The following is a 27,728-nucleotide window of genomic DNA, read 5'->3' on the forward strand; positions in this document are numbered from 1 at the left end:
GTAACAAGGTGGATGAATTAAAAGTGCAGATAGTTATTAATGAATGTGATATAGTTGGGATCACAGAGACATGGCTCCAGGGTGACCAAGGATGGGAGCTCAACACTCAGGGATATTCAATATTCAGGAGGGATAGACATGAAAGAAAAGGAGGTGGGGTAGCATTGCTGGTTAGAGAGGAGATTAACGCAATAGAAAGGAAGGACATTAGCCGGGAGGATGTGGAATCGATATGGGTAGAGCTGCATAACACTAAGGGGCAGAAAACGCTGGTGGGAGTTGTGTACAGGCCACCTAACGGTAGTAGTGAGGTTGGGGATGGCATTAAACAGGAAATTAGAAATGCGTGCAATAAAGGAACAGCAGTTATAATGGGTGACTTCAATCAAAATATAGATTGGGTGAACCAAATTGGTAAGGGTGCTGATGAAGAGGATTTCTTGGAATGTACGCGGGATGGTTTTCTGAACCAACATGTCGAGGAACCAACTAGAGAGCAGGCCATTCTAGACTGGGTATTGAGCAATGAGGAAGGGTTAGTTAGCAATCTTGTTATGCGAGGCCCCTTGGGTAAGAGTGACTATAATATGGTGGAATTCTTCATTAAGATGGAGAATGACATAGTTAATTCAGAAACAAAGGTTCTGAACTTAAAGAAGGGTAACTTTAAGGTATGAGACGTGAATTAGCTAAGATAGACTGGCAAATGATACTTAAAGGGTTGACGGTGGATATGCAATGGCAAGCATTTAAAGATCGCATGGATGAACTACAACAATTGTTCATCCCAGTTTGGCAAAAGAATAAACCAGGGAAGGTAGAGCACCCGTGGCTGACAAGGGAAATTAGGGATAGTGTCACTTCCAAAGAAGAAAAATACAAATTAGTCAGAAAAAGCAGCACACCTGAGGACTGGGAGAAATTCAGAGTCCAGCAGAGGAGGACAAAGGGCTTAATTAGGAAAGGGAAAAAAGATTATGAGAGAAAGCTGGCAGGGAACATAAAAACTGACTGTAAAAGCTTTATAGATATGTGAAAAGAAAAAGATTGGTTAAGACAAATGTAGGTCCCTTACAGTCAGAAACAGGTGACTTGATCATAGGGAACAAGGACGTGGCAGACCAATTGAATAAATACTTTGGTTCTGTCTTCACTAAGGAGGACATAAATAATCTTCTGGAAATAGTAGGGGACTGAGGGTCCAGTGAGATGGAGGAACTGAGCGAAATACATGTTAGTAGGGAAGTGGTGTTAGGTAAATTGAAGGGATTAAAGGCAGATAAATCCCCAGGGCCAGATAGTCTGCATCCCAGAGTGCTTAAGGAAGTAGCCCAAGAAATAGTGGATGCATTAGTGATAATTTTTCAAAACTCTTTAGATTCTGGATTAGTTCCTGAGGATTGGAGGGTGGCTAATATAACCCCGACTTTTTAAAAAAGGAGGGAGAGAGAAACCGGGGAATTATAGACTGGTTAGCCTGACATCGGTGGTGGGGAAAATGCTAGAGTCAGTTTTCAAAGATGTGATAACAGCACATTTGGAAAGCGGTGATATCATCGGACAAAGTCAGCATGGATTTGTGGAAGGAAAATCATGTCTGACGAATCTCATAGAATTTTTTGAGGATGTAACTAGTAGAGTGGATAGAGGAGAACCAGTGGATGTGGTATACTTGGATTTTTAAAAGGCTTTTGACAAGGTCCCACGCAGGAGATTAGTGTGCAAACTTAAAGCACACGGTATTGGGAGATGGTATTGATGTGAATAAAGAATTGGTTGGCAGACAGGAAGCAAAGAGTGGGCATAATCGGGACCTTTTCAGAATGGCAGGCAGTGACTAGTGGGGTACCGCAAGGCTCAGTGCTGGGACCCCAGTTGTTTACAATATATATTAATGACTAGACGAGGGAATTAAATGCAGCATCTCCAAGTTTGCGGATGACACGAAGCTGGGCGGCAGTGTTAGCTGTGAGGAGGATGCTAAGAGGATGCAGGGTGACTTGGATAGGTTAGGTGAGTAGGCAAATTCATGGCAGATGCAATTTAATGTGGATAAATGTGAGGTTATCCAGATTGGTGGCAAGAACAGGAAAACGGATTATCTGAATGGTGGCTGATTAGGAAAAGGGGAGGTGCAACGAGACCTGGGTGTCATTGTACACCAGTCATTGAAAGTGGGCATGCAGGTACAGCAGGCGGTGAAAAAGGCGAATGGTATGCTGGCATTCATAGCAAGAGGATTCGAGTACAGGAGCAGGGAGGTACTACTGCAGTTATACAAGGCCTTGGTGAGACCACACCTGGAGTATTGTGTGCAGTTTTGGTCCCCTAATCTGAGGAAAGACATTCTTGCCAGAGAGGGAGTACAAAGAAGGTTCACCGGATTGATTCCTGGGATGGCAGGACTTTCATATGATGAAAGACTGGATCGACTAGGCTTACACTCGCTGGAATTTAGAAGATTGAGGGGGATCTTATTGAAACATATAAAATTCTAAAGGGATTGGACAGGCCAGATGCAGAAAGATTGTTCCCGATGTTGGGGAAGTCCAGAACAAGGGGTCACAGTTTGAGGATAAAGGGGAAGTCTTTTAGGACCGAGATGAGGAAAAACTTCTTCACACAGAGAGTGGTGAATCTGTGGAATTCTCTGCCACAGGAAACAGTTGAGGCCAGTTCTTTGCTATATTTAAGAGGGAGTTAGATATGGCCCTTGTGGCTAAAGGGATCAGGGGGTATGGAGAGAAGGCAGGTACAGGGTTCTGAGTTGGATGATCAGCCATGATCATACTGAATGGCGGTGCAGGCTTGAAGGGCCGAATGGCCTACTCCTGCACCTATTTTCTATGTTTCTATGTTTACCCTCTCATGAAAACATCATCTCAGCCTCCACACTGTTCCTCTCCCTCAGAATCTTATCTGTTTCAATAAAATTACCTCTCATTCACACATTCCAATGAGTATTGGCCCAAGTCACTCAGTCTTTCTTCATGTGTCAAGCCCTTCATTCCAGGAATCAGCCTAGTGAACTTATCTACATGGTCTCCAATACAACATATCTTTAAATATGGAGATCAAAACTACAGCTGGAATCCTACATACAGTCTCACCAGTGCCCTGCAAAGTTACATCAAAACTTCTCTTCATACCCCTAGCTCATTCCATGAGCCTTCCTAATTACTTGCTCTACTTGCACCCTAACCATTTGTGCTTCATGAAACAGGACCCCCCCCCCCCCCCACAGATCAGCTGTATCACAATATCTTCTATTGTTAATTAGCTTAAATAAGAACTTGTTTTTTCATTCTCCCACCTAAAGTGATCAACCATACAATTTCCCCATGTTAAACTCCAACTGTTAATTTCTTGTAAGTTCACTTAATCTAACCATATCGCTTTGGAAGCTCTTTGTGTCCTCCTCATAACTTGCTAACCTACCTACCTTTGTATCACCAGCAAATCTGGCTGGACTTCATTTGTTCTTTACATCCAAGTCATTAATATAGCTAATAAATAGTTAAAACCCCAGCACTGATCCCTGTGGTACCACAATAGTTAGAAATGGCCATTGCAAAAATGATCGACTTATCTCAACCCTATTTTCCACTAGTAAGCCACTCCCCTGTCAGTGCAAATAATATTAAACCCAGGCTATATGTTTTTGTTGTGTGTGGTTATCAAGTGGGAATCCAGAGCCTATAGTGCCATTAGTTTGCAAGTACTCCTAGTATAGATATTGTTTTACCATATGAGGTAGGAGCAAAATTGGGCCGTTCAGCGCATCAAGTCTACTACATCATTCCATCATGACTGATCCATTTTCCCTATCAACCCCATTCACCTGCCTTCTCCTCAGAACCTTTCATGCCCTGAATAATCAAGAAATGATCAACCTCTGCCTGAAATACACCCAATGACTTGGCTTCCGAAGCCACCTGTGGCAATGAATCCACAGATTCACTACCCTCTGGCTGAAGAAATTACTCCTCATCTCTGTTCTAAAGGGATGTTTCTCTATTATGAGGTTGTGACCTCTAGTCATAGGCTCCCCCACTATAGGAAACATCCTCTCCACATCCACTCTATCTAGGCCTTTCAGTATTTGATAGGTTTCAATGAGATCCCCTCTCGTTCTTCTAAACTCCAGTGAGTACAGACCCAGATGCAACAAAGGTTCCTTATACATTAACACCTTCATTCCTGGGATGTTCTCCTAAATTTCCTCTAGATCCTCTCCATTCTTAGATAAGTGCTCAAAACCCTTCACAATACTTCAAGTGAGGCCTCAACAATGTGTTACAAAGCCTCAACATTACATCCTTGCTTTTATATTCTGGTCCTCCTGAAATGAATGCTAACATTGCAATTGCCTTCCTTACCAGAGACTCAACCTGCAAGTTAACCTTTAGGGAATCCTGCACATGGACTCCCAAGTCCCTTTGCACCTCAGATTTTTGAATTTTCTGCCTGTTTACAAAATAGTCTATGCCTTTATCTCTTCTACTAAAGTGTGTGACCATACACTTCTCAACACAGAATTCCATTTGCCACATTTTTGCCGATTCTCCAAATCTGTCTAAGCCCTTCTACCAATATTTGTATTGTCTGCAAACTTTGCAACAAAGGCATCAATTCCATGAACCAAATCATTGACATAAAAAGTCAAGCCCTGTGGAAAACCACTAGTCGCCAGCGGCCAACCAGAAAAGGCTCCCTTTGTTCCCGCTGTTTGTCTACTGCCAATCAGCCAATGCCCTATCCATGCTAGTGTCTTTCCTGTAATACCATGGGCTCTTATCTTGAGGGTAGGAATAGGATGATATGGCTGATGAATGCATGGCTAAGGAACTGGTGCAGGGGGCAGGATTTCAGATTTCTGGATCATTAGGATCTCTTCATGGGAAGGTATGTCTTGTACAAAAGGGACGGGTGACACCTGAACCCGAGGGGGAACTAATATCCCCGTGGGCAGGTTTGCTGGAGCCATTTGGGGGAAGGCGTTTAAACTAATTTGGCAGGATATTGGGAACCAGAGTAATAGGGCTGAGGATGGGGCAGTTGGTCTATAAATAGATGCAGTGAGGAAGGACAGGCAGTTGACTGGACAGAATTGCAGTCAGTGGGATGGGTTGAAGTGTAACATGGGGGCAAAATTGAAAAGGGTGATGAATACAGGACTGAAGGTGTTATATTTGAATGCATGTAGTATATGGAATAAAAGTAGATGATCTTGTAGTACAGTTACAGATTGGTAGGTTTGACGTTGTGGGCATCAGTGAATCGTGGCTGAAAGAAGATCATAGATGGCAACCTAACAGCCAAGGTTATGCATTGTATTGAAAGGACAGGCAGGTAGACAGAGGGGGTGGGGTGGCTCTGTTGATAAAAAAAAAAATGAAATCACATCCTTAGAAAGAGGTGACGTAGGATTGGAAGATATAGAATCCTTGTGGGTAGAGTTGAGAAACTGCAGGGGTAAAATGATCCTGATGAGAGTTACATATAGGCCTCAAACAAAAGCCAGGATGTGGGCTACAAATTACAACGGGAGATAGAAAACACCTGTCATAAGGGCAATGTTACGAGAGTCATGGGGGATTTCAGTACGCAGATAGATTGGTAAAATCAGGTTGGTGCTGAACCTCAAGAGAGAAATTGTAGAATGTCTACGAGATGGCTTTTTCGAGCAGCTTGTGATTGAGCCCACTAGGGGAAAGGCAATTCTAGATTGGGTGTTGTGTAACGAACTGGATTTGATTAAAGAACTTAAGCTAAAGAAACCCTGAGGAGGTAGTGATCATAATATGATATGCTTCACCCTGCAATTTGAGAAGGAGAAGCTAAAGTCAGATGCATCAGTATTATAAACAAGAGAAAATTTGCATATGCTGGAAATCCAAGCAACACACACAAAATGCTGGAGGAACTCAGCAGGCCAGGCAGCATCTATTGAGCCCTGCCGAAGGGTCTCGGCCTGAAACATCGACTGTACTTTTTTACATAGATGCTGCCTGGCCTGCTGAGTTCCTCCAGCATTTTGTGTGTGTTGCATCTGCATTACAGTGGAGTACAGGGAATTACAGAGGCATCAGAGAACAGCTGGCCAAAAGTTGATTGGAAGGGGACACTAGCAGGGATGACAGCAGAACAGCAACGTGGGAGTATCTGGGAGAACTTTGGAAGGCGCAAGATAGATAGATCCTAAAGAAGAAGTATTCTATTTGCAGAAAGATGCAACTGTGGCTGACAAGGGAAGTCAAACCCAACATAAAAGCAAAAGAGAGAGCATGTAATAGAGCAAAAAGTAGTGAGGAGCTTTTAAAAACCAAGAGAAGGCAACTGAAAAAGTCATAAGGAGGGAAAAGATGAAATATGCAGGTAGGCTAGCCAGTAATATCAAAGAGAATACCAAAAGTTTGTTCAGATGTATAAAGAGTAAAAGGAAGGTGAGAGTGGTGGAAGATGATGCTGGAGAAGTAGTAATGGAGGACGAGGAAATGGTGGACAAACTAAATATGTATTTTGCATTAGTCTTCACTGTGGAAGACACTAGCAGTATGCTGGATAATTGAGAGTGCCAGAGGGCAGAAGTGAGTGCAGATGCCATTCCTAGGGAGAAGGTGCTTAGGGAGCTGAAAGATCTTAAGGTGGATAAGTCACCTGGACCTGATGGATTACACCCCAGGGTTTTGAAAGAGGTGGCTAGGAAGATTGTGGAGACATTTCAAAAATCATTAGATCCTGGCATGGTTCCGGAAGACAGGAAAGTTGCAAACGTCACTCCACTCTTTAAGAAGGGGGGAAGGCAAAAGAAAGGAAATTTGTAGACCAGTTAGCCTAACCTTAGTGGTTGGAAAGATTTTAGACTTAAATGTTAAGGATATTCAGGGTACTTAGAAGCACATGATAAATAGGCCAAAGTCAGTGTGGTTTCCTTGAGGGAAAATCTTGCCTGACAAATCTTTTGGAATTTTTTGAAGAAGTAACAGGCAGGATCAACAAAGGAGAATCGGTGATGTTATGTACTTGGATTTTCAGAAGGCCTTGGACAAGGTGCCGCACATGAGGCTGTCGCATCGCACAGGCAGCAATCCAGAGATTACTAACCTGGAGCTCTTTCTTTTCAGCTTCCCAACTCCCTAAATTCTCTCTTCAGGACATCCTCTCTTTTCTTACCTTTGTCATTGATGCCAATATGTACCAAGGCATCTCGCTGCCGTAGACCCAATCTAAGATAACCTTGACCCTGGCACCTAGGAGGCAACATACCATCTGGGTGTCGCTTACGCGTCCATAGAATCGCATGACTGCTCCTCTAACTATGGAATCTCTTATCATTACTTCACTCCTATTCTTCCCCCCTTCCTTTCTGAGCACAGGGCCAGAGACCTGGTCACTGCCGCTCCCTGGTAGGTCGCTCCCCTCAACAGTATCCAAAGCAATATACTTATTATTGAGGGAAACGTCTACAGGGTTGGTCTGCACTGGCTGCCCATTTCCTTTCCTTCTCCTGACAGTCACCCAGATACCTGCCTTCTGCAAACGAGGGGTGACTACCTCCCTGTGGCTCCTATCTATCACCTCCTCAGTTTCCCATATGAGCTGAAGGTCATCCAGCTGGAGCTCCCAGTTCCTTAACATGTTCTCTGAGACGCTGCAGCTCAGTGCACCTGGTGCAGATACAGTTATCTGGGAGGTTGGAGGTCTCCCAGGATTACCACATCTCCCACAAGGAACACAACACAGCCCCGAAGCCATTCTCACCACACTAACTGACGAAAAACGCGGGAAAAGAAACTTACCAGAAACTTATCTCACCCAAGTTCGTTGAGCCAAATCCTTTCCACTGTAAGACTGGTCCACTCATGCAATGGCCGCTCCACTTGTCCCTACCTTATTTTATTTGCCCTTGCTAATGAATCGTGATTCAACTGTGCTGCCGGAAAATGCCTAAAGCTCGTGAATGCTCCTTTTTAAGTTTTAACTTCTCCTCTCCCTATTGCACTTGGTCACTGTTATTCAGTACCTTCTACCAAATGCTGATACAAAGTAATTATTTAGAATTGCTGCTGTTTCTCTTCCCCTAGCTCACCCTCTAAGGGACGAACATTTCCTTCAGAATCAGGTTTATTATCACTGGGATATGTCATGAATTTTGTTTCTTTGCGGCAGCAGTACATTGCAAGACATAAAGACTACTCAAATAAATAAATAGTAGAAAATTGGAATAACAAGATGGTGTTCATGGACCGTTAAGATACTCGATTGTGGAGGGGAAGAAATTATTCCTAAAATGTTGAGTGTGGGTCTTCAGGTCCCTGAACCTCTCCCCTCATAGTAGTAATGAGAAAACACTCTCAACGTTTTTATATACACTCGTACAATCATTTGCCTATCTGGTTACATATACACACACATAAAACATATTATTTTCAAGTTTCCCCATCTTTATAATTGTTCTCATGTTTCTCGTCATCAGGTCAAGAGGTCAAGATATTAAATTTAAAACAAAACTCTCAAAAATATTCAGACTGGAGACATTAATTAGGTTAATAATTAGGCAGCATTTGGTGGAAATGTTTTTCCACAGTCCCTCTACAGGCTAATGCTTAGAAGAAGATCATGAAAGAAAATTTACATCGTCCTAAATTCCTGAAAGTCAGATAAACAGAAGGAATTCATTCAAAAATAATGTGTCCTGAACATTTCATCTGCAGCGTGTTGATCTTTTAATGCAACACATACAAAATGCTGGAGGAACTCAGGACTGCCGAAGGGTTTTGGCCCAAAACGTTGACTGTTTACTCTTTTCCATAGATGCTGCCTGGCCTGCTGAGTTCCTCCAGCATTTTGTGTGTGTTGCTTGGATTTCCAGCACCTGCAGATTTTCTCCTGTTTTTGATCTTTTAATAACCTTCTTATTGAAAAACAAAAGCTTAGCCATTAGAAATGTTTTCTGTACCCAAACACCTCGAAGTTCGTACAAGCACACAATGGCTACAGCAAGCAGACCATTTGGCCCATCAACTTCATACCAGCTCTATGCAACAGCAATCCATTCCACCAACTCTCCTATCCTCTTCCATCATCCTTTCCTTTCAGGTATTTACCTCACTTCCTGTTGAATGCCACAGCTGATACTGCCTCCTCCACCGTCTAATCTCTCACTATCAGAAAGGTTTTTCCTCACTATTAGTTCTATTGTCAATTACCCCACTCTGTCCTTCCCAGTTTCTGACCTTTCTGCTGATGGGAACGGTTTCCTCTATCTAGTTTTCTCCCCTCTACCTTGTTTGATTTCAAATACATCAATGAGATCTTAAAATCTCTTCTATTGCAAGAACAGCACTAGCTTTCTTGGTCTATCTGCATAACTAAAGTTTCTCATCTCCAGAATCATTTTGGTAAATCTCCTCTGCACCCTTTCTAAAGCCCTCTTATCTTTCCTAAAGTGCAACAGCCAGAACTGAACACAGTACTCCAGGTGTGACCAGGCCAATGTTTTTTTTATAAAGATTCATTAGGATTTCTTCACTTTTACCCTCTGTGCCATTTGTATAAATAAAGCCCAGGGATCTGTTTGCATTTTAACCACTTCTCAATCTCCTCTGTTACTTGCAACAAACTGGGTACATACATCCTGAGATTGCTCCATTCCCGATTTCAATCTGGAATTTTGCCTTCTAGTTTTCATTGCCATTTTTCTCTCTTCTTGCCAAATTTCTCAGTATTAAATTTCCTCTGCCACCTATCTGCTCATTCTACAAACCTTCTTACATCTATATGAAGTTCATTACTGTCTTCCTCGCTGTTAATTATGGCCCCAAGATCTGCTTAATGTGCAAATTTGGAAACAGTGCTCTCTTTGCCCAAGTCCAAATTTCCTTTGTTAAGGAAAATAGTGGGGAAAGACTGCCTTGCACTCCGAAAAACAGCCCTTCACCAATCGGCTTAGCCAATTTTCCATTCTAGCTACCACAGTTCCTTTTATTCCATGGCCTTCATGCCCAGTAAATTCACCCTCTCAACAGGGATCCTGTTATCATCCAGGGAAAGGGAGACTGTGTGCCTAGAAGACTGACAAATCTTGTCACTGTAAGGGAGCTGGATTAACAAATTGTGTCAAAGTCAGAATTCAAATCCAGACACCAAATCACTAGTGTTGCATTAAGGAGTACTGAGGAGTTTAGACCTTACCATGATATGGTCGAGAGCACAGGTCCTCGTCAGTATTGTATATCCTCCACAGGCCATCAGAGCCTGTGGCTGCGGCTTCAGGCTGCAGATTCAGGATGCTGTTGAGCTGAGTGCCTAGACTGTTACAATGCCATCGCATCTGGGCAGACTCCTGGTCACACTCCGTCATCCCCAGGACAGGCGCGGTTCCGTTCTTCCTCTGAGTGCTCAGGCACTGCTCGGATCCCAAGCTGAAGAGGCGCAGCCTGGACACCCACTTCCACTGCTGGTTGCTGGAGCTCTCGTTACAGGTCAGGGTCAGCCCTACACTGGAACCTCGGCTCTCCAGGCAACCTCTTGCTCTCTCACTGTACATCAAAAACACACTGGTATCTGCGAATCAGAAATATGTCATTAAAATTAAACACAGAGCCCAAGTGAGGAAACAACATTCAGCTAAAGTCACTCAGACTGCAACAACACAAAACTGTGGGAAACAAACCTCAAAGGTATTAGAATAAACTCCATGCTCAGTTTTGGGTCCAAACTTTATTGTTAGCCACAAGTAAACAAAATATAAATACTTCACCCACACGCATCTATTTCTCAGAAGTGGACTTACATTGGATTATCTCAGCTGTTAAAGCTTCAAGCTGTAGAATTCATTTCCCTTTGAAACTTTTGAACATTTTGTTACTGTAACTACATACAAAATAAACTATTGTTGTAGTTGCCAATAGTCAGCTTGCAAGGCAACAGCACATTGCGCAGGATAGTGTCTACAGTTCAAAGTTCAAAGTAAAGTAATTATCAAAGTACATACAGTATATGTCTCCATATATTACCCTGAGATTCATTTTCTTGTGGGCAATCACAGTAAATCCAAATAGAATCAATGAAAGATCGCACCTACAGTATGGACAACAATGTGCAAAAAAAAACAAACTGTGCAAACATAAAAAGAAAGAAAATAATAATAATAAATAAATAAGCAATAAATATCAAGAAAATTAGATTAAGAGACCTTGAAAGTGGGTCCATTGGTTGTGGGAACAGTTCAGTGGTGAGGTAAGTGAAGTTGACTGAAGTTATCTTCTCTGGATAACTTCTTTAGTTAATCTTGCACTCAACATCAGTAAGATCAAAGAGCTAATTGTGGACTTCAGGAAGGGTAGGACGAGGGAACACACACCAATCCTCATAGGGGGATCAGAAGTGGAGACAGCGAGAAATTTCAAGTTCCTGGGTGTCAAGATCTCTATGGATCTAACCTGGTCCCAATATATCAATGCAATTATAAAGAAGACAAGAAGCAGCTATATTTCATTAGGAGTTTGAGGAGATTGGTTTGTCAACTAAAACACTTGAAAACTTCTACAGATATACTATGGAGAGCATTCTGTCAGGCTACATCGCTTTCTGGTATAGTAATTGATTTACTTATTTGTTTTTTTCTCTATTATTGTGTATTGCATTGTACTGCTGCCACTAAGTTAACAAATTCCACAACATATGTCGGTGATATTAAACCTGATTCTGATTCTGGTTCAAGAACCTGATGTTTGAGGGGTAGTAACTGTTCCTGAACCTGATGGTGTGAGTCCTGAGGCTCCTGTACCACCTTCCTGAAGACAGCAGTGAAAAGAAGTATCAGAGAGAGACAGTGCACAGAGTGTGAGATCCAGTGACGTAGTGCAGTGGTGGACTATGTTAGTTTGCTTTTCCTGGAGAAGAGGAGTCTGAGGGATGATGTGATATATGAAATTATGAGGGATTATATAGGATAGAGAGTAAGAAACATCTTCCCATGGTGGGGGTACCTAAGGCAAGAGAGAGTTAGTTTAAGGTGAGGGGCAGGTCAGTCCAGGAATATTTCCTACACAGTTCTTGGAATCTGGAAGGTGCTGCTTGAGGAAGTGGTGGAGATAGATAACCTTATAGTACTTAAGCAGCATCTAGACAAGCAGACTACAGAGCAAATACTGGTAAATGAGACTCATACAGTGGTCAGCATGGACACGACAGGGAGACTGGCCTGTTTAACGTCATTACTCTAACACACAGAAAGGGGAATAGGCACAGCAGATATTTGCAGGTAGCTCAGAACCTCTCTGGTTGCATCCTCACCACTGTTCTCTCCAAAAACGCACCAGTGCACGGCCACGCAGGAACTGAAATGCTCCCACACACAGAGCCTTTGTTGCAGCACAGCTGGAATTTTCTTTTATACAATGTTAATATAAAGTGGCACACAGTTTGCAGGCCGTGTGAAAATTTCCTGCCCAGTACAGTGGTAGGTCTGTGCAGCTGTAAAAAAACTTAGAGGGAACGTTGATCCTCACTGAGGCACAGCACATAAAAAATGGAACAATGATCATATGGTCAGGTGCGTTATTTTATTCTTCTCACTCTAGGACCACGTAGCCTAAATTAATTCTCCAGTGGAGTAGAGCCAGTGTTGCACTGTTGGAAATGTTATCGATTTGAACTACTGAACTAAGATTCTGTCTATTCTTTCTGGTAGATTTAGGAGATCCCATGATACTTTTACTAAGTATGGCACTTCTCCCAAGTTCTCACCAATATTTTTCTTCCACATGATGTCATTCCCCAGGGTTGCTTCATGAATTGGACCTGCGAGTTTTAATGAATCAAGAGTGCAGTTTTGGTAACCTACCTACTGGAAAGATGTAAGTAAGGTTGAAAGAGTAAAGAGAAAATTTACAAGGATATTGTTGGGACTGGAGGGCCTGAGTAATAAGGAAAGATTGAACAGGTTAGAATTTTATTCCTTGCAATATAGAAGATTGAGAGGAGATTTGATAGAGGTATCGAAATTATGAAGGGTAAATGCAAGCAGGCTTTTTCCACTGTGGTTGGGTGGAACCACAACTAGAGGTCATGGGTTAAAGGTGAAAGGTAAAATGTTTTAGAGGAACATGAGGGGAAACTTCTTACCTCAGAGGGTCGTGAGAGTGTGAAACGAGCTGCCAGCATAAGTGGTGCATGTGAACTCAATTTCAATGTTTAAAAGAAGTTTAGATAGGTATATGGATGGCAGGGGTATGAAGGGCTATGGTTTAGTATTGACTAGATGGGCTGAAGGGCCTATTTCTCTGCTGTAGTTTCTATGACTCTGTGACAAGTGCAGCAAACAGCTCAGCCAGAGGAGAAGACTACGCACCTTTCCAAGGCATGTTTGATTTTGATCCAGTTGACAAATCTCACATCATGTGTTTGTTTCTGCCATGCACCCACTAATTTGCAGGCAATTTCTTGATGCTTCCCTTGCATTGCAAGAGATTGCAGTCTCCTGGTGCTGCCAATTGTATAGGATGTGCTCGCAGAAACTACAAACATGACCTTCCATCTCCAACCCCACACTACTGCTACTAGTCAACCTACATGACAAAACTTCATGGCATCCCAGTTCCTGTGACCGCTGATAAGCAAACTCAATCTTTGATACTTGATTGGATGAATTTTGATTGCCATTTTACAACCTCCATTGCAGCTCCATCCAATTAAAGCATGGCTTCCTATATCATGTACTCTACAATTGCTCCGAAATAAGTGAGTGACCCATTTAATTTGTTGACTCAAGAATGTGGTGATTACATTGGTTGAGAATCTACTAAAATCTCTAGATCTAAATTTAAACAAGATAGTTTAAAGGGTACAGAACTGCCTAGATGGGCCAAAGGGCCTGGTTCTATGCTGTAATTTTCTACGACTCTATGACTTATTTAGTGGTATTCAATGCATGCAGTGCCTATAAAATGTATTTACCCCCTCCTTGAAAATTTTCATGTTTTATTGTTTAACAACATTGAATCACAGTGGATTTAATTTGGCTTTTATGACAATGATCAACAGAAAAAGACTCTTTCATGTTAAAGTGAAAACAGATAGCCACAAAATGATCTAAATTAATTACAAATGTAAAACACAAAATAATTGATTGCATAAGCATTCAACCCCCTTCAAGTCAGTATTTAGTAGATGCACTTTTGCCAGCAATTGTAGCCTTGAGTTTGTGTGGAAAGGTCTCTATCAGCTTTACTCATCTGGACTCTGCAATTTTTCCTCATTCTTCTTTACAAAATTGCTCAACCTCTGTAAGATTGCATGGGGATTGTGAGTGAACAGCCCTTTTCAAGACCAGCCAGAAACTCTCAGTTGGATTGAGGTCTGGACTCTGACTTGGCCACTCCAGGACATTAACTTTGTTGTTTTTAAGCTATTCCTGTGTAGCTTTGGCTTTATGCTTGGGGGTCATTGTCTTGCCGGAAAACAAATCTCCTAAGTTGTAGTTCTCTTGCAGACTACATCAGGTTTTCCTCCAGGATTTCCCTGTATTTTGCTACATTCATTTTACCCTCTACTTTCACAAGCCTTGCAGGGCCTGCTGCAGTGAAGCATCTCCACAGTATGATGCAGCCACCACCATGCTTCATGGTAGGGATGGTGTGTTTTTGATGATGTGCAGTGTTTGGCTTACGCCAAACATAGCACTTAGTCTGATGGCCAGAAAGTTCAATTTTAGGTTTCAGCAGACCACAGAACCTTCTTCCAGCTCATTTCAGAGTCTCCCACATGTCTTCTGGCAAACTCCAGTTGAGATTTCATGTGAGCTTTATTCAACAGCGACTTTCTCTTTGCCATTCTCCCATAAAGTTTTGACCGGTGAAACACCCGGGCAACAGTTGTTGTTTGTGCAGTCTCTCCCATCTCAGCCACTGAAGCTTGTAACTCCTCCAGAGTTGTCATAGGCCTTTTGGTGGACTCCCTCAGTAGTCCTCTTCTTGCACAGTCACTCAGTTTTTGAGGACAGCCTGCTCTAGGCAGATTTACAGCTGTGCCATATTCTTTCCATTTCTTGATGATTGACTTAACTGTACTCCAAGGGATAGTCAGTGACGTGGAAATTTTCTTGTATCCATCTCCTGACTTGTACTTTTCAATAACATTTTCACAGAGTCGCTTGGAGTGTTCTTTTGTATTCATGGTGTAGTTTATTGATGACTGACTCACCAGCTGTTGGACCTTCCAGATATAGGTGTATTTTTACAATCAATTGAAACACCTTGACTGCACACAGGTGTCCAAATCAGATCTCCATTTAACCAATTATGTGACTTAGAAAACCAATTGGCTGCACCAGTTATGATTTGGTGTGTCATATTAAAGTAATTATGTAATCAATTATTTTTGTGTTTTATATTTGCAATTAATTTAGATCACTTTGTAGAGATCTGTTTACACTTTGACACGAGAGAGTCTTTTCTGTTGATCACTGTCAAAAAAACTAAATTAAATCCACTGTGATTCAATGTTGTGAAACAAACATGAACATTTCCAAGGGGTGGGGGTGAAAAAAAAGAGATCAGCCATGGCAGAGCAGACCCTGTGGGTCAGATGGCCTAATTCTGTTCCTACATCTTATAGTCTTATGCAATACTTTTTATAGGCACTATATATGTAACACCAGGTTTATACTGTACTTAACACCTTTTTTACTTCCACATACATAATCAGTCTCACACATTTGTAGTTGCTGCCTCCCAATTTGGTTGCAAGTGCAAATTTTCCCAATCTGCAGATTTTTTGTAAACAAATAATGGAGAAGCAAATGATTTCAACTCTGGCTTCTAAGCCACTAGCTCAGCACTTCATGCCCACCCCAACATGGTGCCTCCAAGAAGTATTTGCTTCTTTCTAATCCTCTGCCAATTCCCATCTACTCCAAAGTTTTGCCATAAGTTTTAAATAGCCTGCTATGAAGAAAATTTCTAAAGCTTTTCTTGGGTGTGTTGCTGCACCACATCAGGTCTGTTTGACCAAGTCAAATGGGATTCTATTGGCTGGTAAAAGCAATTCTAAAACTACAAAACATTCCATTGGACAAAACCTCAAAAAGGCAGTTGGCATTTTGTGAAGCCTGAGTTTCTGATTTGCTTTAATTGGCCAGTGGTGCTTCACTTGAGTTTTTGTGGTCTAGAAGCTTAAAACTGAAATTATTCGCACTGGGAAACTAATGCTTTTACTTACTGTTAGATTCTTCCAATAATTGCTGCAGGGAAGGCACAAACAGATACTACTTAGAAGTTTGTGGAGATTCGGCATGGCATCTAAAACTTTGACAAACTTCTATAGGTGTGTGGTGGAGAGTATATTGACTGGCTGCATCACAGACTGGTATGCAAACACCAATGCCCTTGAATGGAAAATCCTACAAAACATAGTGGATATGTCCTAGTCCATCACAGGTAAAGCCCTCCCCACCATTGAGCACATCTACATGAAACACTGTCACAGGAAAACAGCTTCCATCATCAGGGATCCCCACCACCCAGGACATGCTCCTCTGCTGCTGTGTAAGAGGGGTATGAGTTTAGCGATCCCAGTGCAACACCCCACCATCCAGGCCAAGCTCTCTTCTCACTGCTGTCACCAGGAAGAAGGTACAGGAGCCTCAGGACTCACACTACCAGGTTCAGGAACAGTTATTACCCCATAACCATCAGGGTCCTGAACCAGAGGGGATAACTTCACTCAACTTTTTACGTTATATGTCAATGATTTGGATGATGGAATTGGTGGCTTTGAACTGTGAAAATGCTGGAAGTAATCAGCAGATCAGACTACAACTGCTGGAAGTGAAACAAGAAAGGTTTCAGTCGAAAGGCCCTTCAACCAAAGCTCTGACGTGGGGTCTTGGAGCTGAAATATTACTTCTCTATCTTGTCAGATGCAGCCTAACCTGCTGAGTAATTCTCACATTTGCTGATTTTAGATTTCCAACATCTGCTGTGTTTTTATTTTGCTTTCAGGGACTAAAATCTGATTTTAGTGAGCAAGGTGCAGTAAAATCTGATGCTTTCCTCACAAACATCATCTTATGGGTCTATCTAATTGGCTGACATGGTGAGGTAGAGTCAGAGAAAAGGATGAAATGGCACTTAGTAGGTAAAGATATTTCAGGGCAGAGTCAAGGACAGGTGGAGTTAAATGAGTCTGGAGATGATGGATCAGACAAAGGGGCTGGATTGTCTTTACGACACTGACATAGGCAGGAGCAGGACACTCAACCTCTGGAGCCTGCTCCACACCCAGTGAGGTCGTGCCTCACCCGCTTTCCACCTGATCCCCTATCTGTAACTCTGTTGTTGTCTGAGACTCCAATCAATCTCGTTGTGAGTGAACTCATTAACCACGCAGATACAGCTCTCTGAGGTGGGAATTCCAGAGGCTCATTGTCCTCAGAATAAAGAAAGTTCTCCTCACATCAGTCCTGAATGGATGATCTTATTTTAATAATGACACATGAAGCAGCCATTCATTCTACATGGTCCATGTTGGCTCATAGTGGAGCACTCTTGTTAGTCCCATTCCCCTCCTCTTATATCCCTGTACACCTGCAAATCTTTTCTCTCACGCACATACACACACACCAACTCTGCTTTGGTTCTATTTGCTTTTATTCTACACTAAAGGATAACTGATGCAAGCTTCTTTATCCAGAGACTATTGTGCTGAGTTCTAAGCTCTCCGGCCTGAAGAAACAACCTCTGGACATCCACAGTGTCAATTCCGTTCAGAACATCGTTTTCCTTCCCAGAACATCTAAGTTTAAAGTACATTTATTATCAAAGTATGTATACTATATACAACCTTGAGATTTACCTCCTTACAGGCAGCCACAAAGCAAATTAACCAATACAAACCATTTAAAAAAGACCGTCAAACACCCAATGTGCAGAGAAAAAACAAAATGTGCAAACAATAAAAATAAGCAAATAACATTCAGAACTGAAGTTGATGAAAGTGAGTCCACAGCCACAAAGCCAGTCCTCACTACAGCCGGTCCAGGAGTCTGTTAGCTGCAGGCCACAGCCTCAGTTCAGCGCAGAGACGAGTAAACATCGCCAAGCAGCCAGCTAAACACCAGCCCGACCATCTGACACCAACACACTGGCCTTTTCAATCTGACACTAACACACTGACCTTTGCAATCTGGCCCGGTGCTTACATTGGTCAAATAGTGGGTCAGTCCTTGCCCTCACATAACAAAGGATTCACTACTCAGTAGAAGTGATATTTTTTAAGAAAGAAAGGTTGAAAATAACAGTATTAAAGGTATTCAACTATGGATTAGGTGGTGTTGGTTAAGAAAATATTAAAGCGCTGATCAGTCTCCATTCAATATTAGACTGACTCGTACACCCAACTGCAGGGTGGCCCTTTCAGCTCTGAAACGCTCTCCAGTGAAACGATTAAATGAGGAGATAATGATTTCAGCTGTCCTTGCTTGGGACGGGTGAGCAACTCAGCAGTAACTGTACCAGAGCATCTAACAACACAGTGACATCAGCAGCTCTGCTTTGCAGAAGCTCAGTTTAAGGGCCACAGCAGATGAGAATTGGTCGAGTTTTAGCCTGCAGCACAGCCTTCCAACACCCCCAGCTGAGGCATCAGAACCCAATAAATATCTTCAACGCTGCACACTTGACTCACAGGTCAAGTGGAATCAGACCTACACAATGCAATAATATCATTGCTAGGAATTCAATGATCAGAACAAGCAATCAAAGAAAGAGTTCAAGAGTGGAACTGGGAAAATTAAATTCCATTGAATCAATAATAGTAACTATTGAGGTATTAGGTCGTAAGAAAATAAAACAAATAGTTCATTAATGCTCTCCAGAGAAGGGGAGTACGATCAAATCTTATCACCGAAAACTTCTGTTAACAAAAGAGATCAGAAATGAGGTCAACAGAACGTTTACAAGCTAAGTTTCCTTTGACAGTGGATGGGGCAGAACAAATCACTATAAAACTGACAAAGTACCCAGAAATCAATGACAAAAACTAAAGGAATATAAGATCATAAGACCATAAGACAGAGGAGCAGAATTAGCCCATTTGGTCCATCAAGTCTTCTCTACCATTTCATCATGGCTGCTCCATTTCCTTCTCAAGCCCATTCTCCTCCTTTTTCCCTGTAACCTTTCACACCCTGACTAGTCAAAAACCTCTGAACCTTTGTCTTAAATACACCGTATGACCTGGCCTCCACAGCCACCTGTGGCATTGAATTCCACAGATTCACTACTCTCCGTTCTAAATAGACATCCCTCTATTCTGAGGCCTCTGGTCGTGGACTCCCCCACCACAGGAAACATCTTCTCCACATCCACTCTATTGAGGCTTTTTAACTTTCGATAGATTTCAATGTCTAATCCCCCATCTTCTAAATTCCAGCGAGTAAAGGCCCAGAGCCATCAAATGCTTCATATGATAAGCCTTTCATTCCCAGAATCATTCTTGTGAACCTCCTCTGAACCCTCTCCAACATCTGCACAGCCTTTCTTAAAGAAAGGGTCCAAAACTGCTCACAAGACTTCAAGTGAGGCCATCACAGTGCCTTACAAAAGCTTCAGCATTACATCCTTGCTTTTATATTCTAATCCTCTAGAATATAAAAGAAAGGATGTAATGCTGAGGCTAGAATATAGAACACATTTAACAATGAAGAAGTTGAGCGAACGAGAATTGTTTTCCAAACGAATTTTAGAAAGCAAGAGATCAGTTCGACTGAAAGGCCTGTATAATAGACAGTGAAATAGCATTTTAGAAATAACTAAATGGTCTCTTGAGAGAGGCAGCACTGCAGGACAGTGAGCAGAGCTACTGCTTTGCAGCTCAAGTTCCAGATTCAATCTTGACCTTCAGCGCTGACTGTGAGGAGTTCTCATTTTCACATAGTGACTGTAAAGGTTTCCTTGGAATGCTCAGGCTTCCGCGCACATCCTGAATATGTGTATCTTCGTAGTTTTAATTAGCAACTGCAATTTGCCCTGAATGTGTAGGTGAGTAATTCAATCCAGGGAGTTGATGGTAATCTGGAGGAATAAAATAGAACTGGGTGCTTGATGTCCAGTGAAGACTTGGTGGGCTGAAGTTCGCAAACACGAGGAATTCTGCAGATGCTGGAAATTCAAGCAACACACATCAAAGTTGCTGGTGAACGCAGCAGGCCAGGCAGCATCTGTAGGAAGAGGTGCAGTCGACGTTTCAGGCCGAGACCCTTCGTCAGGACTAACTGAAGAAAGAGCTAGTAAGAGATTTTGTAATCTAGTAAGGTCTCTTACTAGCTCTTTCTTCAGTTAGTCCTGACGAAGGGTCTCGGCGTGAAACGTCGACTGCACCTCTTCCTAGAGATGCTGCCTGGCCTGCTGCGTTCACCAGCAACTTTGATGTGTGGGCTGAAGTTGCCTGTTTCCATGCTGAATGATGTCAAGAAAGGGAAAAAGTACAAATGAGCAACAATATATATTTTTCCCAACCCTCAACTTAGCAGCTGGTGTGTCTCTTCAAGAGGTAATTAGGATAGATTCTATAAAGGGGCCATTATCTGGGCAGGAAACCACAGGCAGTCAGGGTGAACCACCTCTATAATTACATGTTCCAAATCTCATTATTTAGAGCACCATCATCTTTGTAAATACTCAGCAATCTTTGAATCCTGAAGTCATGGAGACATGTTGCATGGAAACAGGCCCTTCACTTCTACATAATTTCCTTTTCTGTACCGTATAGAAAAAAACATTGTACTTCTTAATGCAGCCAGCCCATTGAGAGGTGCTGTACGTGTTACAGGAACCACAGGTCGCACAGGAATGTGCTAATTAACTTGTCCATGTAACCCCTGGTCTGCCCCTTTTTGTATTTGTTCCCATTATAACACTCACCACGTGACTACCCTTACTGACTCTGACATCAGCAGATGTTGTAGCAGTCCTCTTCTCAGACACTGGCACCTTTCCTTCATGTCTGCAGTAATCACCTTCCACTTAAAATAAAACCTTTTTCTTCTTAATCCCTGTAAACCACTACTCCATCTTCAATGTCCCTTGAGCCTTCTGGGCTTGTATCACATTTTCCAACAACTACTTGTTTGAAATGGGTTTCTGGACTTGTCATGGAAACAATTCTTGTCAAAGTTACCCATGAGACTATGATCAAGGTGATCCATCTCTCTTCATTTTTCTCAGTCAGCTTGACCACTTTACCCTCCATACTGACCAACATCCCTTGACCATTGCCAACAGGTTCACCCCATAGTGGCTTAGCCCCATTTTTTATTTAACTCGTTGTAATGAGGGAATCATCTGCAAAAGCTTTTTCCCTATTTCCTCTGGCAACCCCCCAAGGACTTATCCTTGATCTGATCTTTCTGCTCATTTAATTAATGCCTTTTTGAAGAGAGTATCAAATTTCCACATGGACCTTGCTGATGACACTGCCATGACTTAAACCTTGTCTTTCTATGTTTGAGTTGCCTGAGTGCTTGTCCACCAATTAATATCATATGAACAGAACATGGAAACTGGCCTTTGGCCAACTATTAAGCATCAGATCCTACAACTTCTCATTTTTGTTCTCCCTACATTCTTATCAAAAGTTCCTAAATTCTTCCACGTACCTATACATAATGGATAATTTACAGCAGCTAAGCCCCTGGGATGTGGAAGGAAACTGGAGCACCTAGACCAGGGGTTCCCAACCTGAGGTCCATGGACCTCTCAGTTAATGGTAGGGGTCCATGGCATAAAAAAGGTTGGGAACTCCTAATCTAGAGGAACCCCACGTGGTCACAGGGATAACGTGCAAACTCCCTACAGACAGTGCCAAAGGTCAGGAATGTACCTGGGTCACCAAGTTGTGAACCAGTTGGGCCAGTGTGCAACTCTGAAATTTGTTCCACCTAAACTAATAAGGCGGAGAACATGTTCACTCTTGCCACAAATGCCATTTCCTAGACCTCTGTTTGTAGAAGATAAATGTTCTGTTTGTAACTTACAACCTTGGTGCCAAGACCAAGTTCCAGAGGCTAGATCTGTGCGTAAAGAAAATCACCTACTTCCATCTCTCTGCCTTTGCATTGACTGACTTTGACCCTGGTTCATCTCATTTGCCACTGAAACAAACCCTCAGTTATGCTACTGCCCACCAAAGGGAGCTCACTTTGACATGGGATTCTTTAATGATTAAGTTCAATGAATAAGAAAGTGTTCCATAAAAGGAATTAGAATCAGGTTTAATATCACTAGAATATGTCGTGAAATTTGTTGTTTGCAGCAGCGATACACAATAATAAAAACTATATATTACAGTAGGTATATAAAAATAGATTAAATAAGTTGTGCAAAAAGAAAAAACTGAGTTAGCATTCATGGGTTCAATGTCCATTCAGAAATCTGATGGCAGAGGGGAAAAAACTATTCCTGAAATGTTACGTTTGTGTCTTCAGGCTCCTGCATTTCCTCCTTGATGGTAGTAACAAGAAGGGGGCATGTCCTGGATGATGGGGGTCCTCAATGATGAATGCTGGCCTTCTGAAGGAGGCTAGGAATTTAATGTTCATTAATTTTTAAAAATGAAGCAACAATGAGAAACATTTATGATTTATGACATAGCCTTATCAAAACTGAGGTTATCATCTCCTCTGGGATTTGTAATTCAGTAGAATGTCTGCTAGAATTGAAAGCACCAATTTCACAAACACTGCTTCAGAGGAACCCATTCTAAATCCCTTGCTCCAATCTCAGATATACAACATTCTTGTGCTGCTGTCAGTTTATTCTCAATTCTCACTAACGATCTGGTAGGATAATGTTCGAGCTATATCTGGTCTCTCTACACTGGACAAACCAAACACAGATTGGGTGATTGTGTTGCACAGCAATGGTGTTCGGTCTGCAGGAATGATCTCAAGCTTCCTTATGCCTATCCCTTTAATTCTTGATCTCCCTCCAAGCTTATTGTATGGGTCCTTCTGCAGTGTTATAATTAGACCCAATGTAACTTTGAGGAACAACACCTTATCTTCTTCCTTCTGCCCACATTGCAGCCTTCTGGACTCGATATTAGGTAACTTGCTTTCTCTGTCTGTGTCAGAAATGGCCATTTCTCCTGTAAGTCCCAGTAGTGATGGTGCTTCAGTCTTTCCTCACTCCATTAGTGCAGCCAGACCAGCTGGGAACATCCCAAACCTGCTGCAGAACCTTGCACTCTTTTGTCAATGTTATCGCCTCCTAATTGTCCCCATTAACCCATTGACCAGATGATTCCTGCAACCCATTTCCACGGTAACCCTGGCCTCTCTCTATCACAGTTATTCCCCTTGTCCTATCTATCCTCCACCTTCTCTGCAAATTAAAATTACAGTTGTTTTATATTTCTTTCCCAGTTCTGCAGAAGGATCTTCAAACTGAAATATTAACTCTTTGTTTCTCTCTCCACAGATATTTCCAGAAATCTCTCATTTTTATTTGAGCAGCTGCAATATTTATCCTTTCCTGAACAGTTTTTCCCCAGTACTTAATCAAAGGCAGGTTATGGACTGCAGGCTGCAGCAGGAAGTCCAATAACCTGCTGACTTACAATGCCCTGGCATTTGAGCCACCATCTTGGGTCATGCTCGGTAGTCATTTTGGAAGGAAATGGAGCACTGGAAAAGAGGTATGAATAAGTGAGTGAAACTTATTTGATGACCCATAGAAAGACTAGATGAACACCACCAGTGGGTGCAATGCTCTTCATGCTTAGGCTTCTGCTCTCCAGGGTGAGATGGCCAGATAAAGCCACCCTACTCAAGTGGTCAGACCTGATCACCTTCACATGATACCCACCATGATGGTAGCTGGGAACAGCTGAGGTAGTGACTGTCCTACAGACAATATAGTTCTTCAGCAATCCTCTGCAATATAGAAATGGCCACTCGGCACACCAGCACCACTGCATGCACCATGAACATGCTGCTTACTACTTTACAGAACTGTCCATAGACAGGGCCTTGCTCCAATGGAGTTCGGTAGCCCAGATAAGAAGCATGAACAATTGGAACAAAAGATAGCCTTTGATCAGGGTATGAGGTGTTAGCTGGAGAATACCAAGTTTCCTAATACCTGGTTCTTTTAGGTTGTTATAGCTGGGGATGGTAATAGGGCCAAGCTCCCACTACCTACTAAATACTCGCAATAACGTGCATCTCAAATAGCCTCTGACAACCAAGTCCAGCTCCTGGCTCATGTGGCTCAGATACTAAACACAGTGAACTGTTTCTACTGACAGGAGGGGCACAGGTTCGGGCAGATGGGCCTATCAGCTGTGGTTGGCAGCTCATCGAGGAGAAGGAAAACTTGGATCTCAAACCTCCACTGCCTTGCGGCTATATCCACTTATGGGCAAGTCTTCAGAAGTAAACCCCAAAGGAAAAATCCAGAGCTGGAGTCCGTCAGGCAGTCCTACATTGAGTTCAACGCTGACTGGAAACTGCTGCAATACTGGTGCTTCCAAACTGTATTGGTCTCTGCCATTCCTTTGGGGGTCATCAGCTGCATGGAGAGGGGGAGCCTGTTTATGGACAACAGCTTGCTCTCCATATTGTACTGTCCTGGCTTGTGTATCACGTACTCGGTTAGGATGTAACACCCAAGGTCAACCCTGACCAACGGAGGTCTCCTCCTCCTCAATATTTGGTGAAGCCCATTACATTCCCCACCCTGAGATAAGGATGTCACTGATAACACCACAGGATTTATTGTCCCAGTTTCCCCAGAGAAGATGGCGTTCACCTTCACCATTGTCCTTCTGGTGAAGAGAATCCCATAATGCTGTTCGGTAATGAGTTGCAGGATTTACATTCAGCAATACATGTGCAATCAGGAAGGTGTGTGACTTGGAGGGGAAGCTGTAGGCAGTGATGCTCTTGGCCTTTTGGTCATAGAGAATGTGGGTTTAGGATATGCTGTGGGCACCTTGGTACGCAGCAGCTGCTGCTGTTTTCTGAAGAGATCTCGGGTCAGGATGGAGTAGATAGTGGGATGGCAGTTGCTGTTGGTGAAGAGGTTAAGTTCGAGGAGGTCACAGAATCAGAATCAGAATCAGAAGAATCAGAATCCTGTATTATCGCCAAGTATGTGGACACATACAGGGAATTTGATGCCGGTTTCCCTGAGCTCTCGCAGTACAGAATCAAAAAGCAAACAAAACAACAGTGCAAATAATCGTGAACTATATACAGTGAGGTATACCTGTGTATGCACAGGTGGCCTCGGTTTATAATAGACTAAAATTCAAGTGTTCATAAGACTGATGGCATATGGAAAGAAACTGTTCTTGTACCTATTTGTCCTGGCATACAGTGATCTAAAGCGTCTACCAGAAGGAAGGAGTTGGAACAGGTGATGTCCAAGGTGTGATGGGTCTACAATGATGCTGCTTGCTCGCTTCCTGACTCTAGATGCATATAAGTCCTGGATCGAGGGCAGCTTCACACCAATAATCCTTTCCGCAGCCCTGACGGTTCTTTGGAGTCTATTCTTGTCTTGTTTGGTAGCTGATCCAAACCAGACAGTGATGGACGAACAGAGAACAGACTGGATTATTCCTGAATAGAATTGAATTAGCAGCTCCTGAGGTAGGTTGTACCTCCTGATTTGACGTAGGAAATACAACCTCTGCTGAGCCTTTTTGATAAGAGTGTCTGCATTGGGTGTCCTCTTCAGGTCCTGGGAGATTGTGACACCCAGAAACCTGAAGGTCTCCACAGCAAACACAATACTGTTGAGTATAGTGAGTGGGGGGAGTATTGGGGGGCTCCTCCTGAAGTCCACTATCATCTCCACAGTCTTGAGCGTATTTAGCTCCAGATTGTTCTGACCACACCAGAGGGCCAGCCGTTCCACCACCCGTCTGTATGCAGACTCATCACCATCTCGGATAAGGCCAATGACAGTTGTGTCATCTGCAAACTTCAGGAGTTTAACAGATGGATCCTGTGAGGTGCAGTCATTAGTGTAAAGGGAGAAGAGCAATGGGGAGAGCACACATCGCTGGGGGGCACCGGTACTGATTGTCCGGGTGCTAGAAAATAAGAAGAATTAAGTGTAAGAGTAAGAGAATTTTTTTTTCCACACAGCACTTGGTTGAAATCTGGAATGCATTGCTTCCAGATATGGCGGAAGCAGGTTCTACTGTGGTCTTCAAGAGGGAACTGGATAAGTATATAGCGGAGGAAAAATTTCAAGAAGGGACTGGGATTGGGCGGAGATGTGTGGAAACAATGAGATGCACTGGTGAAAAGCTAGGATTGACACAATGGTCTATTTCTGTTTGTGACTGTAATGTCCTGGTTAAGATTTTTACTGCTTGGCTGTAGTTAATTCATTTTAGCAGTTTCTGCAGAACCAATGTGTCCTGCTGGTAGAATGTTTTGGTTTCAACTGAAGATAAGAATCCCAGCAATTCAACTTAGGAATGTTAGGTCAGCCAATCAGGATGGTGGAATCGGAGAAAGTTCTAGAGAGGGTGGAATGGAGAGAGATTTGTGACAGACAGTAGTCTGGGTTCAGGGGCTTTTGGTAGGAGTTGCAAAGGGGGACAGAAGGGAAGATGACACAGAATGGCAATGGGAGACAAGGCCCCATTGCACGAAGTGCTTTGTGCAGATGAATAGCTCCAAGTAGTAAGGACAATACTCCTGAAAGAGAGAGCCAGTTTGCTTGAGATAGATTTCAAGGTAAGTTTGGAATGTGGTGTGTGCTTTCACGCAAACTTTGGGTCCAGTGCATGAGTTAAAAACTGAGCTCCAACTTCATGTGCACATTTGGACTGGGTCAACCAAAATGGGCCCTTTTATTTATTTTTTCTTTTCTCTTTCCTATTAACTGTTTGGTGAAGCTGAAATTTGTAAATATACTTTCTTTATAACTTTATGCATTGTGCAATGTTATTTCTTGCCAATCGACAACTGTGTGTGGGCAGTATTTATACAGCATTCACTCAAATTGAAGTTTCTTTAATCGGAACCTCACGACATTCCTGTTTGGTTGAACCCCAAATCACACTGACCCAAGACACCTATTGTGTGTTAAAGGTGGTCTTCTCACCCCTGAATCAAGTGGCTCTTAGCAGAGTTAGCTAATGAGCCAAATTTGCAAACAGGCCCGGTGAGGAGGCTACACTGTAGGGACTATCGTCTGGTGATTTGCTGACTGCTGTGTGACTCCTGTTTCAGAATTGATAAAGCGGTTTGTGTGTCTAAGCCTGTGTTTAAACTAGTGTCAGGGAAAGTGACCAAGGTACTTTATTATGGACCTCACAGAAATAAAGGATTGGTGCAATTCAAAGAGATTATCCACAAATAATGCTTGTGTTTTGAGCAGGGTAGATGTCTGAATTCCCGATGAACGGTTACTCAGAGGGCTGAGTTCTGTAAAAGCTTTGGGGAAAGTTACGCTGATTGGTGTTTTGACCAGTCAGCTCGTAAGGATGTAAAGTTAGTCCGGACCAGCAGTGACATGACTGAAGTCGTGCTGCCTGATAGGTTGGGAGACCCTGGAGAGGCAGGGGCATGGACAGTCTGTATCTTTAGAGAAGGGGACATGTAGCTGAGGGTGAAGACTTTAAAGACAAGTTGTTCTCGTCTCTGCAAAGTGAGGGAAAAGAGTTGTCTGATGTGAAAGGTCTAATGGGTCCTTCAG

The 27,728-nt window shown here is 42.7% G+C and overlaps 1 protein-coding gene across 1 annotated transcript in view; it reads right to left on the minus strand.

Annotated features, from left to right (window-relative positions):
* Positions 1–27,728, minus strand: part of mrc2 (mannose receptor, C-type 2) — a 256,319-nt gene that overhangs the window by 165,267 nt on the left and 63,324 nt on the right. Inside the window, exon 2 of the mRNA XM_072248739.1 lies at positions 10,198–10,569. Coding sequence (XP_072104840.1) covers positions 10,198–10,569 — 372 coding nt within the window. The remainder of the gene's footprint in view (positions 1–10,197; positions 10,570–27,728) is intronic.

The sequence above is a fragment of the Mobula birostris genome, chromosome X, assembly GCF_030028105.1.
Source record: "Mobula birostris isolate sMobBir1 chromosome X, sMobBir1.hap1, whole genome shotgun sequence".
In the NCBI taxonomy this organism is placed as follows: domain Eukaryota; kingdom Metazoa; phylum Chordata; class Chondrichthyes; order Myliobatiformes; family Myliobatidae; genus Mobula; species Mobula birostris.